General features: G+C 43.4%; 1 protein-coding gene across 1 annotated transcript in view; it reads left to right on the top strand.

The window, feature by feature from the left end:
- The window catches only part of LOC310856068 (semaphorin-4A-like), a gene marked incomplete at both ends in the record, with an annotated part of 29,565 nt that overhangs the window by 12,116 nt on the left and 2,785 nt on the right, over positions 1–14,664 (top strand). Inside the window, 6 exons of the mRNA XM_083761285.1 lie at positions 1,726–1,819; positions 5,005–5,127; positions 7,719–7,846; positions 10,991–11,178; positions 12,337–12,475; positions 13,335–13,524. Of these exons, the coding sequence (XP_083617411.1) occupies positions 1,726–1,819; positions 5,005–5,127; positions 7,719–7,846; positions 10,991–11,178; positions 12,337–12,475; positions 13,335–13,524 (862 nt within the window). The remainder of the gene's footprint in view (positions 1–1,725; positions 1,820–5,004; positions 5,128–7,718; positions 7,847–10,990; positions 11,179–12,336; positions 12,476–13,334; positions 13,525–14,664) is intronic.

Here is a 14,664-nt window from a genome sequence, read left to right as displayed (position 1 = left end):
TAGTTTTACTGAGGTTAAGGTTAAGGTTACGGTTAGGGTTAGGTTTAAGTATAGTTTTACTGAGGTTAAGGTTAGGGTTAGGTTTAGGTATAGTTTTACTGAGGTTTAGGTTAAGGTTAGGGTTAGGTTTAGGTATAGTTTTACTGAGGTTAAGGTTAGGGTTAGGTTTAGGTATAGTTTTACTGAGGTTAAGGTTAGGGTTAGGTTTAGGTATAGTTTTACTGAGGTTAAGGTTAGGTTTAGGTGTAGTTTTACTGAGGTTAAGGTTAGGGTTAGGTTTAGGTATAGTTTTACTGAGGTTAAGGTTAGGGTTAGGTTTAGGTATAGTTTTACTGAGGTTAAGGTTAGGGTTAGGTTTAGGTGTAGTTTTACTGAGGTTAATGTTAGGGTTAGGGTTAGGTATAGTTTTACTGAGGTTAAGGTTAGGGTTAGGTTTAGGTATAGTTTTACTGAGGTTAAGGTTAGGGTTAGGTTTAGGTATAGTTTTACTGAGGTTAAGGTTAGGGTTAGGTTTAGGTATAGTTTTACTGAGGTTAAGGTTAGGGTTAGGTTTAGGTATAGTTTTACTGAGGTTAAGGTTAGGGTTAGGTTTAGTTTTACTGAGGTTAAGGTTAGGGTTAGGTTTAGGTATAGTTTTACTGAGGTTAATGTTAGGGTTAGGGTTAGGTTTAGTTTTACTGAGGTTAAGGTTAGGGTTAGGTTTAGGTATAGTTTACTGAGGTTAAGGTTAGGGTTAGGTTTAGGTATAGTTTTACTGAGGTTAAGGTTAGGGTTAGGTTTAGGTATAGTTTTACTGAGGTTAATGTTAGGGTTAGGGTTAGGTTTAGTTTTACTGAGGTTAAGGTTAGGGTTAGGTTTAGGTATAGTTTACTGAGGTTAAGGTTAGGGTTAGGTTTAGGTATAGTTGTACTGAGGTTAAGGTTAGGGTTAGGTTTAGGTATAGTTTTACTGAGGTTAAGGTTAGGGTTAGGTTTAGGTATAGTTTTACTGAGGTTAAGGTTAGGGTTAGGTTTAGGTATAGTTTTACTGAGGTTAAGGTTAGGGTTAGGTTTAGTTTTACTGAGGTTAAGGTTAGGGTTAGGGTTAGGTGTAGTTTTACTGAGGTTAGGGTTAGGTTTAGGTATAGTTTTACTGAGGTTAAGGTTAGGGTTAGGTTTAGGTGTAGTTTTACTGAGGTTAATGTTAGGGTTAGGGTTAGGTATAGTTTTACTGAGGTTAAGGTTAGGGTTAGGTTTAGGTATAGTTTTACTGAGGTTAAGGTTAGGGTTAGGTTTAGGTATAGTTGTACTGAGGTTAAGGTTAGGGTTAGGTTTAGGTATAGTTTTACTGAGGTTAAGGTTAGGGTTAGGTTTAGGTATAGTTTTACTGAGGTTAAGGTTAGGGTTAGGGTTAGGTATAGTTTTACTGAGGTTAAGGTTAGGGTTAGGTTTAGGTATAGTTGTACTGAGGTTAAGGTTAGGGTTAGGTTTAGGTATAGTTGTACTGAGGTTAAGGTTAGGGTTAGGTTTAGGTATAGTTTTACTGAGGTTAAGGTTAGGGTTAGGTTTAGGTGTAGTTTTACTGAGGTTAAGGTTAGGGTTAGGTTTAGGTATAGTTGTACTGAGGTTAAGGTTAGGGTTAGGTTTAGGTATAGTTGTACTGAGGTTAAGGTTAGGGTTAGGTTTAGGTATAGTTTTACTGAGCGAAAGTTGGATGTAAACCTGTCTTCTATAATTAACCCTTCAGGATGCAGAGACTCTGTCCATGGTGAGAGCGCCATCGGCGACGAGAAAACGCTGTCCCTACAACCCCTCCCACAGGAACACAGCCATCACTATAGGTACGTAAGAAATCACACCTGTGTGAACTGAGTGGTGCCACTCCCCTCTCCCCTCCCCCCTCCTCTCTCTCTCTCTCTCTCTCTCTCTCTCTCTCTCTCTCTCTCTCTCTCTCTCTCTCTCTCTCTCTCTCTCTCTCTCTCTCTCTCTCTCTCATTAGCAGGCAACAGTGCAGCACTATCTCTCTCTCTGTTTCTGGCACAACAGCGCCCCTACTGGTACTCATAGTCATACTGGTGCTCATGGCCACATACATAGGTGAACACGGACATTGCTGTTCCTTGGAGTGGTTGCACCGCTCAAAAACACAAGAGTATATATATATTTTTTTTCTTTCTTTCTTAAGATATCAATATTTCACCACTAACTGACTCCTTGAAAGAGTAGACTTTGCTTTGGTTGTGGTTTATTCCCCCCCTCTCATGAAGACGTCTTTCTCCTTACGCGTAGATGGCGACCTGTTCTCCTTCTATAACGGGACCCCCAAGTCAAGGACCCCCAAATCAACATTCATTAGCCCCCCAGGCGACCTGTTCTCCTTCTATAACGGGACCCCCAAGTCAACATTCATTAGCCCCCCAGGCGACCTGTTCTCCTTCTATAACGGGACCCCCAAGTCAAGGACCCCCAAATCAACATTCATTAGCCCCCCAGGCGACCTGTTCTCCTTCTATAACGGGACCCCCAAGTCAACATTCATTAGCCCCCCAGGCGACCTGTTCTCCTTCTATAACGGGACCCCCAAGTCAACATTCATTAGCCCCCCAGGCGACCTGTTCTCCTTCTATAACGGGACCCCCAAGTCAACATTCATTAGCCCCCCAGGCGACCTGTTCTCCTTCTATAACGGGACCCCCAAGTCAACATTCATTAGCCCCCCAGGCGACCTGTTCTCCTTCTATAACGGGACCCCCAAGTCAACATTCATTAGCCCCCCAGGCGACCTGTTCTCCTTCTATAACGGGACCCCCAAGTCAACATTCATTAGCCCCCCAGGCGACCTGTTCTCCTTCTATAACGGGACCCCCAAGTCAACATTCATTAGCCCCCCAGGCGACCTGTTCTCCTTCTATAACGGGACCCCCAAGTCAACATTCATTAGCCCCCCAGGCGACCTGTTCTCCTTCTATAACGGGACCCCCAAGTCAACATTCATTAGCCCCCCAGGCGACCTGTTCTCCTTCTATAACGGGACCCCCAAGTCAACATTCATTAGCCCCCCAGGCGACCTGTTCTCCTTCTATAACGGGACCCCCAAGTCAACATTCATTAGCCCCCCAGGCGACCTGTTCTCCTTCTATAACGGGACCCCCAAGTCAACATTCATTAGCCCCCCAGGCGACCTGTTCTCCTTCTATAACGGGACCCCCAAGTCAACATTCATTAGCCCCCCAGGCGACCTGTTCTCCTTCTATAACGGGACCCCCAAGTCAACATTCATTAGCCCCCCAGGCGACCTGTTCTCCTTCTATAACGGGACCCCCAAGTCAACATTCATTAGCCCCCCAGGCGACCTGTTCTCCTTCTATAACGGGACCCCCAAGTCAAGGACCCCCAAATCAACATTCATTAGCCCGCGGACCCCCCATTTGAAAACATAAAAAACGATAAGGGAGGATCTTTATACGGCTCTAGCAGTGATTCCGAAACATTTTCACACGCATTATGCTATACGGACCCCCCATTGAATGGCATTTCTATCTCTGGGACCCCCGATTTATATTATAAAATCAATGCTATTAACTCTGAGTGTTCCATTAGTTTTTTCTCTCTCTGAGTTACAGACCCATAACAAGGGTCCATTTGGTTCCCAACTATCTCTAATTGAGCTATAGGTATACCCCTGGAACTCCCTCAAGGACCCCCCAGGGGTCCCCCGGGACCCCACTTTGGGAACCCATGTCCTATAACCATCAGAGGCGGCCTTAGCAATCTGGGGGCCCGTTTCAAGTAGTGTTGTTTTTGGCAGCAAATTTCTATTTTAGTTTTAGTCATAGTCTTTGGACTGAAACTTAATTTAGTTTTTGTCATATTTTAGTCACCTGGAATGTCTTAGTGTTAGTCTAGTTTTAGTCGACTAAATGTCATAAGATTTTAGTCGACTAAATCTACAGTTGATTTAGTCGACTAAAATGTATTTTGGCGGGCCTTGATGCCGTCGTAATGAGTGTTTTTACACTTGCAAAAATACTTATACTGGATCTCTTGTCCACTAGTCCCTTCCTAACATTTTAGTCTAGTTTTTTTTTGTCGATGAAATTGTCAGTATATTTAGTCTTAGTTTTAGTCATCGTAGCTTAATTTTCATTTAGTTTCCATTCGTTTTTGTCAGTGAAAAAAGGTAGTCGACGAACATTTTTCGTCTTAGTTTTAGTCAACGAAAACAACACTGGTTTCAAGACCAAATATGAGGCCTCCATATCTATGACATCATTATTCTGCTGATACAGGTGTATTGATACAAATAGTTTTGACCGTTCAATATCGCACGCAGCCATTTATACTCTCGACAATTACACAGCAACAACAACACCTCTCCTCATCCTGTCGTCCCTTCACAATAAAGTATCTCCCCTTTACATCCCAATGCCGCACATTTTAACCATGGTTATTAACCCATTCTGACCGGGCACCCATTTTGGTGTTTGGCATCATGTTATGCTTTATCTATTGAAAAATAGCAGACCTACAAGCTCGTATCGCGCCACCGAGTGGCGCGATACGAGCTTGTAGGTCTGCCATTTTTTTTTAAATCGAAGAACGACTGACATTTTTAGAATCTGATCTCAGGTCAGAATGGGTTAATCAGACCAGTGTGTGTCCAGTGGAAAACCTCGTATGAATCTGATCTCAGGTCAGAATGGGTTGATCAGACCAGTGTGTGTCCAGTGGAAACCTCGTATGAATCTGATCTCAGGTCAGAATAACTTGTTATTAACAGGAAATACGTGTAACTTAACATCGTGGGAGAGAGTAAGGCAACGAGATAGAGAGGGCCAAGGGTGGCGGGGGGGTTGACTGACGCCTGGCGGTCCGTCGGAGCTCAGAGGCCCCCCCCTGAGGGTGGAGGCCCGTTTCAATTGAAACTGCTGAAACATATACAGTAGCTATAAGGCCTCCTATGATAACCATATACCTCTAATGAAGACGTGTGTGTGTGTGTGTTTGTCCTTTGCGTGTGTTATAGATGGCGAGCTGTTCTCCGGCACGACCACAGACTTCCTGGGCCTTAGCCCGGCCATCGCTCGCCACTTCAGCCGCGGCGGGCGCCCAGACGTCACCCAGGACACCTCCACTGTTCTCCTGAATGGTGCAGAAACCATATATCTCCATATTTCTACATTTCCTTTTGTTAGTTCATTCCTCAAGTGCAGAAACCTCTAAAAATGTCTTCTACATCCTGACAGTTTTCCATTCTGACCTGAGATCAGATTCTAAAAATGTCTTCTACATCCTGACAGTCTTCTGAAAAAGCTATGTTTCTGTCAGTCGTTCTTCGATTTTTCAAAAAATAGCAGACCTGCTATTTTTAAATAGCTAAAGCATAGCATGATGCTAACACCAAAAGGGGTTCCCGTCCCCAAAATGGGTTAATTAATTCCTCAAGTGTCGTGTCACACAAAAGCAGTTAAAACCCATTCCGGGGGGCGGGGGGAAGCCCTTTTGGTGTTTTAACTAAAGCATTATGTTATACTTTATAGGCTATAGCTATTGAAAAATAGTAGATCTAACAATACAGTAGGTCTGCTATTTTTGAAAAAAATCGTGAAAATGTGGCAACACAAATCTTTGAATGTAATATTCTTTCAGAAGACTTTTTTTTTATTTCAACGTCAGGCCTAAAAAAAAAAAACAGTTTTGGACATTGAAGGTTTGTGCATCAAGACAGCGCCGACGGTCATACAATAACTACAGCAGTAGTTGTTATTGTATATATAGCATATATATAGTATATATATATATATATATATATATATATATATCACTGTAAATCCCTGGAACATGTGACGCGTTTAAACCTAAACACCATGTGTGTAATAATAAAATGCCAAATGTTTATTAATGGTCATAAAATACAGTAGAACACGAGTTCACTCAAACACCTCACGAGAACACCTAGTGTTCAAATTCTAAACACCTACTGTATATGACTGACTTTGATTGTAAAAACTAAACACGTTTATGTGTTTTAAAAAGTGTTACAGGGATTAAACATGTTCTTCTGTTTATAATCTAAACACTGTGACACGTTTAAAAAGTGTTACAGATATGTGTTTAAAACTGTTTATAACCTAAACGCTTGGGTTTAGTGTGTAGTTGCTTATACAGACGTGTGGTTGAGAAGGCACCAGTCTGCACAACCACATGCATCCCTGTAGGATCACGTTGTCACAGACAGATTAGATTAGATGTCTTTATTATCCACGAGGGACAATAGTTTTGCTCAGGTCAATGCATATACATTCAGGACAATACATACAGGACAATAAATAATTATACAAATACAAATAAAACACCCAGCAGCAAAGTACTAGTAAAATAATTCTAAAAATGTTAAAAGCTATTTAAAAGAAAGCAAAGTCTCTCTCCACCACACCGTGAAACACTCATAATGTGCGCGTGCGTGCATTGTCCATTATCAGCGCTCAGTCCAAATCTGCCTTTGTGTGTGTGTGTGTGTGTGTGTGTGTGTGTGTGTGTGTGTGTGTGTGTGTGTGTGTGTGTGTGCGTGTGCGTGTGTGTGTGTGTGTGTGTGTGTGTGTGCGTGTGTGTGCGCCGGGATGAATTATTAATCGCACGTGCATTTATTTTAGCTTCCGTTGTGTGTGTGTGTCTGTTCAGATTGTTATGGTTATTGATTTGGTAATTATTATGCAGAGACAAAATGAGCCGATATGATGTGAGGCTCTCTCAGACATAATGGTCAACCTCTCAGCAGGAAAAGCATGCCGGATGTGGACATGTTGCTCAACTTTGACACTGTCGATCTGCCTGTTGCCCCCCCCCCATCTGCTATTTAAAAATAGCAGATCTACAAGCTCATATCGCGCCACCGAGTGGCGCGATATGAGCTTGTAGGTCTGCTATTTTTGAAAAATCGAAGACACTTTTAGAATCTGATCTCAGGTCAGAATGGGTTAATATAATGAAACTGTCAGGATGTAATAGACATTTTTAGAATCTGATCTCAGGTCAGAATGGGTTAAAAAAGTAAAGATGCAAAAGTCAGTCCCCTCCCCCCACCCCCAAATGCCTTACTGAAGAGGAAGGTCTTTAGTCACAAAATAATAATAATAATAATAATAATAATAATAATAATAATAATAATAATAATAATAATAATAATAATAATAATAATAATAATAATAAATACAAAATAAGGTTTGCTGCAGCATTGAGTAAAATGTCACGCACACAGTGCCTGGACGGAGGTACAGTATAGTCATTTCCTCATGCTGGTAATAATAAAGATGCATATTGAGTCACACTGTAGCACAATTATACAACTTCCTCATTCAAGTTTCATCTTTTTGTCTCGGCGTCAGAATCAAGAATAACCCATTCTGAACGGGAACCCATTTTGGTGTCAGCATCATGTTATGCTTTAGCTATTGAAAAATAGCAGATCTACAAGCTCATATCGCGCCACCGAGTGGCGCGATACGAGCTTGTAGGTCTGCTATTTTTGAAAAATCGAAGAACGACTGACACTTTTTAGAATCTGATCTCAGGTCAGAATGGGTTAATCAGACCAGTGTGTGTCCCAGTGGAAACCTCGTATGAATCTGATCTCAGGTCAGAATGGGATAAGCGTGAGCGACCTATGCTCTCCTATATACTCTGCTCTAAGGCTATAGCCTACTTCCTGTTACGGTTTCATCATCGTTTCCTGTATTTCAGAACCCACGTTCGTGAGCTCGTGGTTCGATCCCACGGAGGGGAAGGTGCTCTTCTTCTTCACCGAGGTGGCCAAGGAGCACAGCTTCGTGGAGGACCTCACCATGCCCCGTGTGGCGCAAGTCTGCAAGGTACTGCCCACTGTATGCCACTGTACTGACACTGTACACTGTAACAATGCACTGTATGCCACTGTACTGACACTGTACACTGTAACAATGCACTGTAGACCACTGTACTGACACTGTACACTGTAACAATGCACTGTACCAAGGTACTGACACTGTACACTGTAACAATGCACTGTAGACCACTGTACTGACACTGTACACTGTACCAATGCACTGTAGACCACTGTACTGACACTGTACACTGTAACAATGCACTGTATGCCACTGTACTGACACTGTACACTGTAACAATGCACTGTATGCCACTGTACTGACACTGTACACTGTACCAATGCACTGTACCAAGCCACTGACACTGTACACTGTAACAATGCACTGTAGACCACTGTACTGACACTGTACACTGTAACAATGCACTGTACCAAGCCACTGACACTGTACACTGTAACAATGCACTGTAGACCACTGTACTGACACTGTACACTGTAACAATGCACTGTAGACCACTGTACTGACACTGTACACTGTAACAATGCACTGTACCAAGGTACTGACACTGTACACTGTAACAATGCACTGTAGACCACTGTACTGACACTGTACACTGTAACAATGCACTGTAGACCACTGTACTGACACTGTACACTGTAACAATGCACTGTACCAAGGTACTGACACTGTACACTGTAACAATGCACTGTAGACCACTGTACTGACACTGTACACTGTACCAATGCACTGTAGACCACTGTACTGACACTGTACACTGTAACAATGCACTGTAGACCACTGTACTGACACTGTACACTGTAACAATGCACTGTACGCCACTGTACTGACACTGTACACTGTACACTGTACCAAGGTACTGACACTGTACACTGTACCAATGCACTCTACCAAGGCACTGACACTGTACACTGTAACAATGCACTGTATGCCACTGTACTGACACTGTACACTGTAACAATGCACTGTACGCCACTGTACTGACACTGTACACTGTAACAATGCACTGTACCAAGGTACTGACACTGTACACTGTACCAATGCACTGTACCAAGGCACTGACACTGTACACTGTACCAATGCACTGTACCAAGGTACTGACACTGTACACTGTACCAATGCACTGTACCAAGGTACTGACACTGTACACTGTACCAATGCACTGTACCAAGGCACTGATGAGGCAGCGGTGGCCGAACGTTTTGCGGAGCGGTCTTGATATCGGAAAGGTCACTATAGTTCGTATCCCCGGACCGGCACGTTAAAATTACCACCGTAAAGTGCCCTTGGACAAGGCATTGAACCTCTACCATGAAATGTTCTATGAGCAGGGCCTGGCTGTAAACAAGTTCTTCAGCTTAGTCCTTTCCTTTCCTTAGTCCAGTTACCCTGGGTAAACATAGTACCTTTCCTTTCCTTTAGTCCAGTTACCCTGGGTAAACATGGTACCTTTCCTTTCCTTAGTCCAGTTGCCCTGGGTAAACATGGTACCTTTCCTTTCCTTAGTCCAGTTACCCTGGGTAAACATAGTACCTTTCCTTTCCTTAGTCCAGTTACCCTGGGTAAACATAGTACCTTTCCTTTCCTTAGTCCAGTTACCCTGGGTAAACATCGTACCTTTCCTTTCCTTAGTCCAGTTACCCTGGGTAAACATGGTACCTTTCCTTTCCTTGGTCCAGTTACCCTGGGTAAACATAGTACCTTTCCTTTCCTTAGTCCAGTTACCCTGCAAAGTACCTTTCCTTTCCTTAGTCCAGTTACCCTGGGTAAACATAGTACCTTTCCTTTCCTTAGTCCAGTTACTCTGGGTAAACATAGTACCTTTCCTTTCCTTAGTCCAGTACCCTGGGTAAACATAGTACCTTTCTTTCTTCTTTCTGTTGTTCAGCTGTAAAATATAGACCAAATGGACCCTTACACAGCTCTGTAACCCTCACAGGGTAGAAGTGGAACCGAATGTGGTTCAATTTGCACACTGTCAGAGTTATGGGAGTCCTTGACAATTTACAATTATAGGCATTTAGCAGACGCCCTTAATCCAGAGTGACTCTACATCACATGCTATAAGTCTGTATAAAATGCTATCTAAGTCTACATAAGTGATAATATCTAAGGGGCTATAACACCTGGAACAGACACTCTGTCTCCTCCTGTGTGTGTGTGTGTGTGTGTGTGTGTGTGTGTGTGTGTGTGTGTGTGTGTGTGTGTGTGTGTGTGTGTGTGTGTGTTGGTCATTGTGAGTGCAGCCTCGCTGAAAACCACATTTCCTCTGTGAGTCAAATGACGAGGACGTAGAGGGTGGCTTCCTGTTAAAGAAGTATATGCGGAACCATTGCCAACCACTCCTGAATGAACTGTCTGGTGCAGGGACTCTGGTGCATCGCACATGTCCTGGGCCTGGTGAGAGCAGGAGTGGACCTGGTGAGACGTAGGAGGGGCCCGGACAGGAGACAACCCACAGAGCCTCCTAGTCCCTCCATGTGCCAGAAGTGTGCCTCCCAGCCCTGGCAGAGTAGTTCTGGAGTAGTTCCAACGGATTGTGTGCCCCTGGTTTTGCCCTAGTGGGACTGATTGAGGGTAGCTACTGGGACGTAAGTCGGGACTTGATCAACCCCGGCTGGGTCGCCTGAGTGAGGGGTATGATGTTGAGAGACCCGAAACCCTCGTTGACCTCAGGATACATCACTGAGGATACGTCCCAGGTGATGACCTCAGGATACATCACTGAGGATACGTCCCAGGTGATGACCTCAGGATACATCACTGAGGATACGTCCCAGGTGATGACCTCAGGATACATCACTGAGGATACGTCCCAGGTGATGACCTCAGGATACATCACTGAGGATACGTCCCAGGTGATGACCTCAGGATACATCACTGAGGATACGTCCCAGGTGATGACCTTAGGATACATCACTGAGGATACGTCCCAGGTGATGACCTTAGGATACATCACTGAGGATACGTCCCAGGTGATGACCTCAGGATACATCACTGAGGATACGTCCCAGGTGCATCCATGCGATGTTTTTTAGTTACAGAAAGTTAATTGAGTGATGAGGTGACAATTCGTCCTTTCAAACTGTAACACAACCCGGTCTCCACTCCATGTGTGACCTCCTCCCTCCTCAGAGTGACAGCGGGGGGGCGGGGACTCTGGTGAGACGCTGGACGTCCTTCGCCAAAGCGCCTCTGCTCTGCCAGACGGCCAGAGAGCTGCCCTTCAATGTGCTGCAGGACATCACCACCCTCCAGCCAGCAGGGGGCGCCGACGGCGCCGCCGCAGACACCCTGTTCTACGGCCTCTTCACTTCCCAGTGGTAAGGCATGGAATAATGTGCTGTGGCAACCATAGATATCTATCTATCTATCTATCTATCTATCTATCTATCTATCTATCTATCTATCTATCTATATATATATATATTAGGGCTGTCAAAGTTAACGCACTATTAACTAGTTAACTCACAATCCTTTTAACGGCACTAATTTCTTTGATGCGCGATTAACGCACTGTGAAGTTTCACAGAATGGTTGAGAGACGCATGCATGTGAATGCAGGCAGTCAGTGAGCCCCGCCTCTCTCCCCCTCTCTCTCTCTCCCAGTGAGTCTACACAATTAGAAAACTTAGAAAACATGTTATTTTGATCAACATGGCCTGTTATCTCTCGTAATGGTACCATTGGCCAACATCAATACAGTTCTTTAGTTTGGGTCTGGAAGGCTAAATGTCATCAAATGGTGGTCCGTGGCTCAAATGCAGAATAAATAATGGGCCTTGATATGAAAAATCTTGAAAACGGTATATTTAGAACGTATACAAAATATGCGATTAATTTGCGATTAATCACAGTTAACTATGGACAATCATGAGATTAATCGGATTAAATATTTTAATCAATTGACAGCCCTAATATATATATATACTTTTAAATAACCACTCATAACATTGTGTCTATGGGGGCATGTACTTTTAAAGAACCACTCATAACATTGTGTCTATGGGGCATGTACTTTTAAATAACCACTCATAACATTGTGTCTATGGGGGCATGTACTTTTAAATAACCACTCATAACATTGTGTCTATGGGGGCATGTACTTTTAAATAACCACAATTTGCTCAATTTTCAACTGAACGGTTTGTTTTTTTATAAAGGTCAGAGATGTCCGCATATACTTATATGCTTTTATATGACGTTCAAATAAAAAAAACAAGAGCTCAGAGTGCATCCACTTATAAGGAAAGTAGTCTTTCTATTGACACAACCCTTCTTTGTATTGGTGAGTAGGTCAAACGTTCGTGAGATTTCCACTAAAGAGGAGAGGCTGGTCTGATTTCCATTTGAGATTTAAAACGGAAAGTCCCATAGCCTTACTGCAGGGCAGAATGGAAGCAGTAAGGCTATGGATCAGAGCTAGTATAATAGTAGTAGTTGCAGTGTTGCTAAAGTGCTGTTCCATCTGTCCCGTGTAGGTCCCTGGGTCCGGGCTCCTCGGCGGTGTGTGTCTTTAAGATCAGAGACATCAGGGCTGCGTTCGACGGCAGCTACAGGAAAGAAGACATGCTTACGCGCCAATGGAAACCTGCAGGCAGAAAACATGACCTGGGAAAGGTTTGGAAGTCAACATTTAAGCTGTAGTGAAACAGTATTGTGATAAATGAGTGACTATAGTTGCTAATATATTCTCACCATGGACTTGCATTTAACCCCAGTTCAGTCAGACAACTCACAAATAGATTTAACCAATATTTATTAAGGAATGAGAATACAAGTGTGCATATAATATATTATCTTGGCGTTCGGCTCGGCACAATCAAACACCGTCATTAAACATTAAGAGCAGGGAGATATAGATATACAATAACGACACACCCATGGGGGACATAATTAACAGAGCCCAGCGGTGGTGCTGGGGTGGTGGTGGTGGAGAAAACATCACATAACAGGAACCATATAAGCAGAAGGAAGGCAGGAAGAGCATGCAGTCTATAGTGAGCTTAAGTACCCCGCCCAATTGGTCAGCTGACTGCGACATCGGCGAATGACGTGTGGGTCTTGCACACGCTGAATACGCCCACATAGTAGAGCAGCATATTAACCCCTCGTGTATACAGTATGTACAGTATGCGCCCTTGAGCACAGCATGAAAGTATATCTGACTGAACTATAACTCTGCAAGCCATACGCATCATTTCAACAACATTCAGAGTGGAGCGAGATTAGTGGACTGGCCAGGAACTTGTGGGCGTGTCCACATAAAAGCATGATTTTAACAAATACTGTACACTTTTTGGAAAAAGTTCTTCCTCATATTCTAATAATACCTGATGATCATGTTTTAGGGTGCAGGGGGAAAACAAATCGTGGCATTCTCAGGCACTTAAAAAAAACACAATTAAATCTCAATAATCGTATTGATTATTTTGTGAATAACTGTTTTCTTGTTGTTGTTGTTGTTGTTGTCCTGCAGTGCGGACTGGGGGACGCCAGCGGCGAGGTTTTAGAAGAGGTGAAGAAGACCTTCCTGACCGGCGACAGCGTGAGGCAGGCCGAGGGCGGCCCGCTGCTGGTGTCCGCCGCCCAGAGGTACAGCCGCCTGGTGGTGGAGAGGACGCGCGCTGCCGACGGCAAGACGTACACCATGCTGTTTCTGCTCAGCGGTAAGTACGTACTCCATGCTGTTCCCAGTGGTGGAAAGTAACTAAGTACTTTTACTTAAGTACTGTACTTAAGTACAATTTTGAGGTATTTGTGCTTTACTTGAGTATTTCCAATTTCCAGTACTTTTACTTCTACTCCACTACATCTCAGAGCCAACATTTGTACTTTTACTGCACTACAATTATTTGAAAACTGTAGTTACTTTAGTTACTTTGGCGATTTTAATTTTGATTAGAAAACATACATTAACCACTTCAACCCAATACATTTTGGCCATTTGAAAATAGCCGATCTACAAGCTCACAATGCGTCGCAACGCGACGCATTGTGAGCTTGTAGATCGGCTATTTTCAATAGACTTTGTACACATTTTGAACTTGTGAAGTGGGACATTCTGCAATATGAGTACTTTTACTTTTAGTACTTTAAGTACATTTTGATGCCGATACTTTTGCACTTTTACTCAAGTACATTTTCAATTCCGTACTTTTACTTGTAAAGGAGTAGTTATAAATTGCAGTATTGGTACTTTTACTTAAGTAAAACAATGGAGTACTTTTTCCACCACTGGCGGTAAGACGTATTCCATGCTGTTCCTGTACTCAGCGGTATAAGTAACTTCAGCGATGCTCGCGGAACTCGACTCCGTCTCGTTCCTGACCGCATCCCTGTCGTGGCAATAATCACGTTAACCCCTTAACACCCTCTCGTGTAATATTGCTTAACTGTGTGTGTGTGTGTGTGCGTGCGTGCGTGCGTGCGTGCGTCTGTCACGGTATGAGACAGGTGTTGGACCGAAATGCAGAACCACAAAGGAAGGCAGGCAGATGAAGTTTAAATGATTTAAACGATTTGTTTACCAATACCAACACAGGACATACATGGGCTGGACACACCATAACATAAACTTTATTCAAGCAGGGAACACAAGGAACTGAGGGTATAAGTAGACACAGGGAAAACAACACACAGGTGAACAGAACTAACAATCAACACTGGGATAGGCTGGGAGACTAACAGGACACAGGTGGAGAAAACTAGATAACACAGGGAGGTGAGACAACACAGGAAACAATAACAAGGGAAAACAGGAAACACTAAGACATCACTACAAAATACAAGTATACAACAGACAAATC

This window comes from Protomyctophum parallelum (genome assembly GCF_964188405.1).
Source record: "Protomyctophum parallelum genome assembly, chromosome: 3".
NCBI lineage: Eukaryota > Metazoa > Chordata > Actinopteri > Myctophiformes > Myctophidae > Protomyctophum > Protomyctophum parallelum.
The sequence above is the reverse complement of the archived record's forward strand: the minus strand, read 5'-3'. Positions and strand labels throughout refer to the sequence as shown.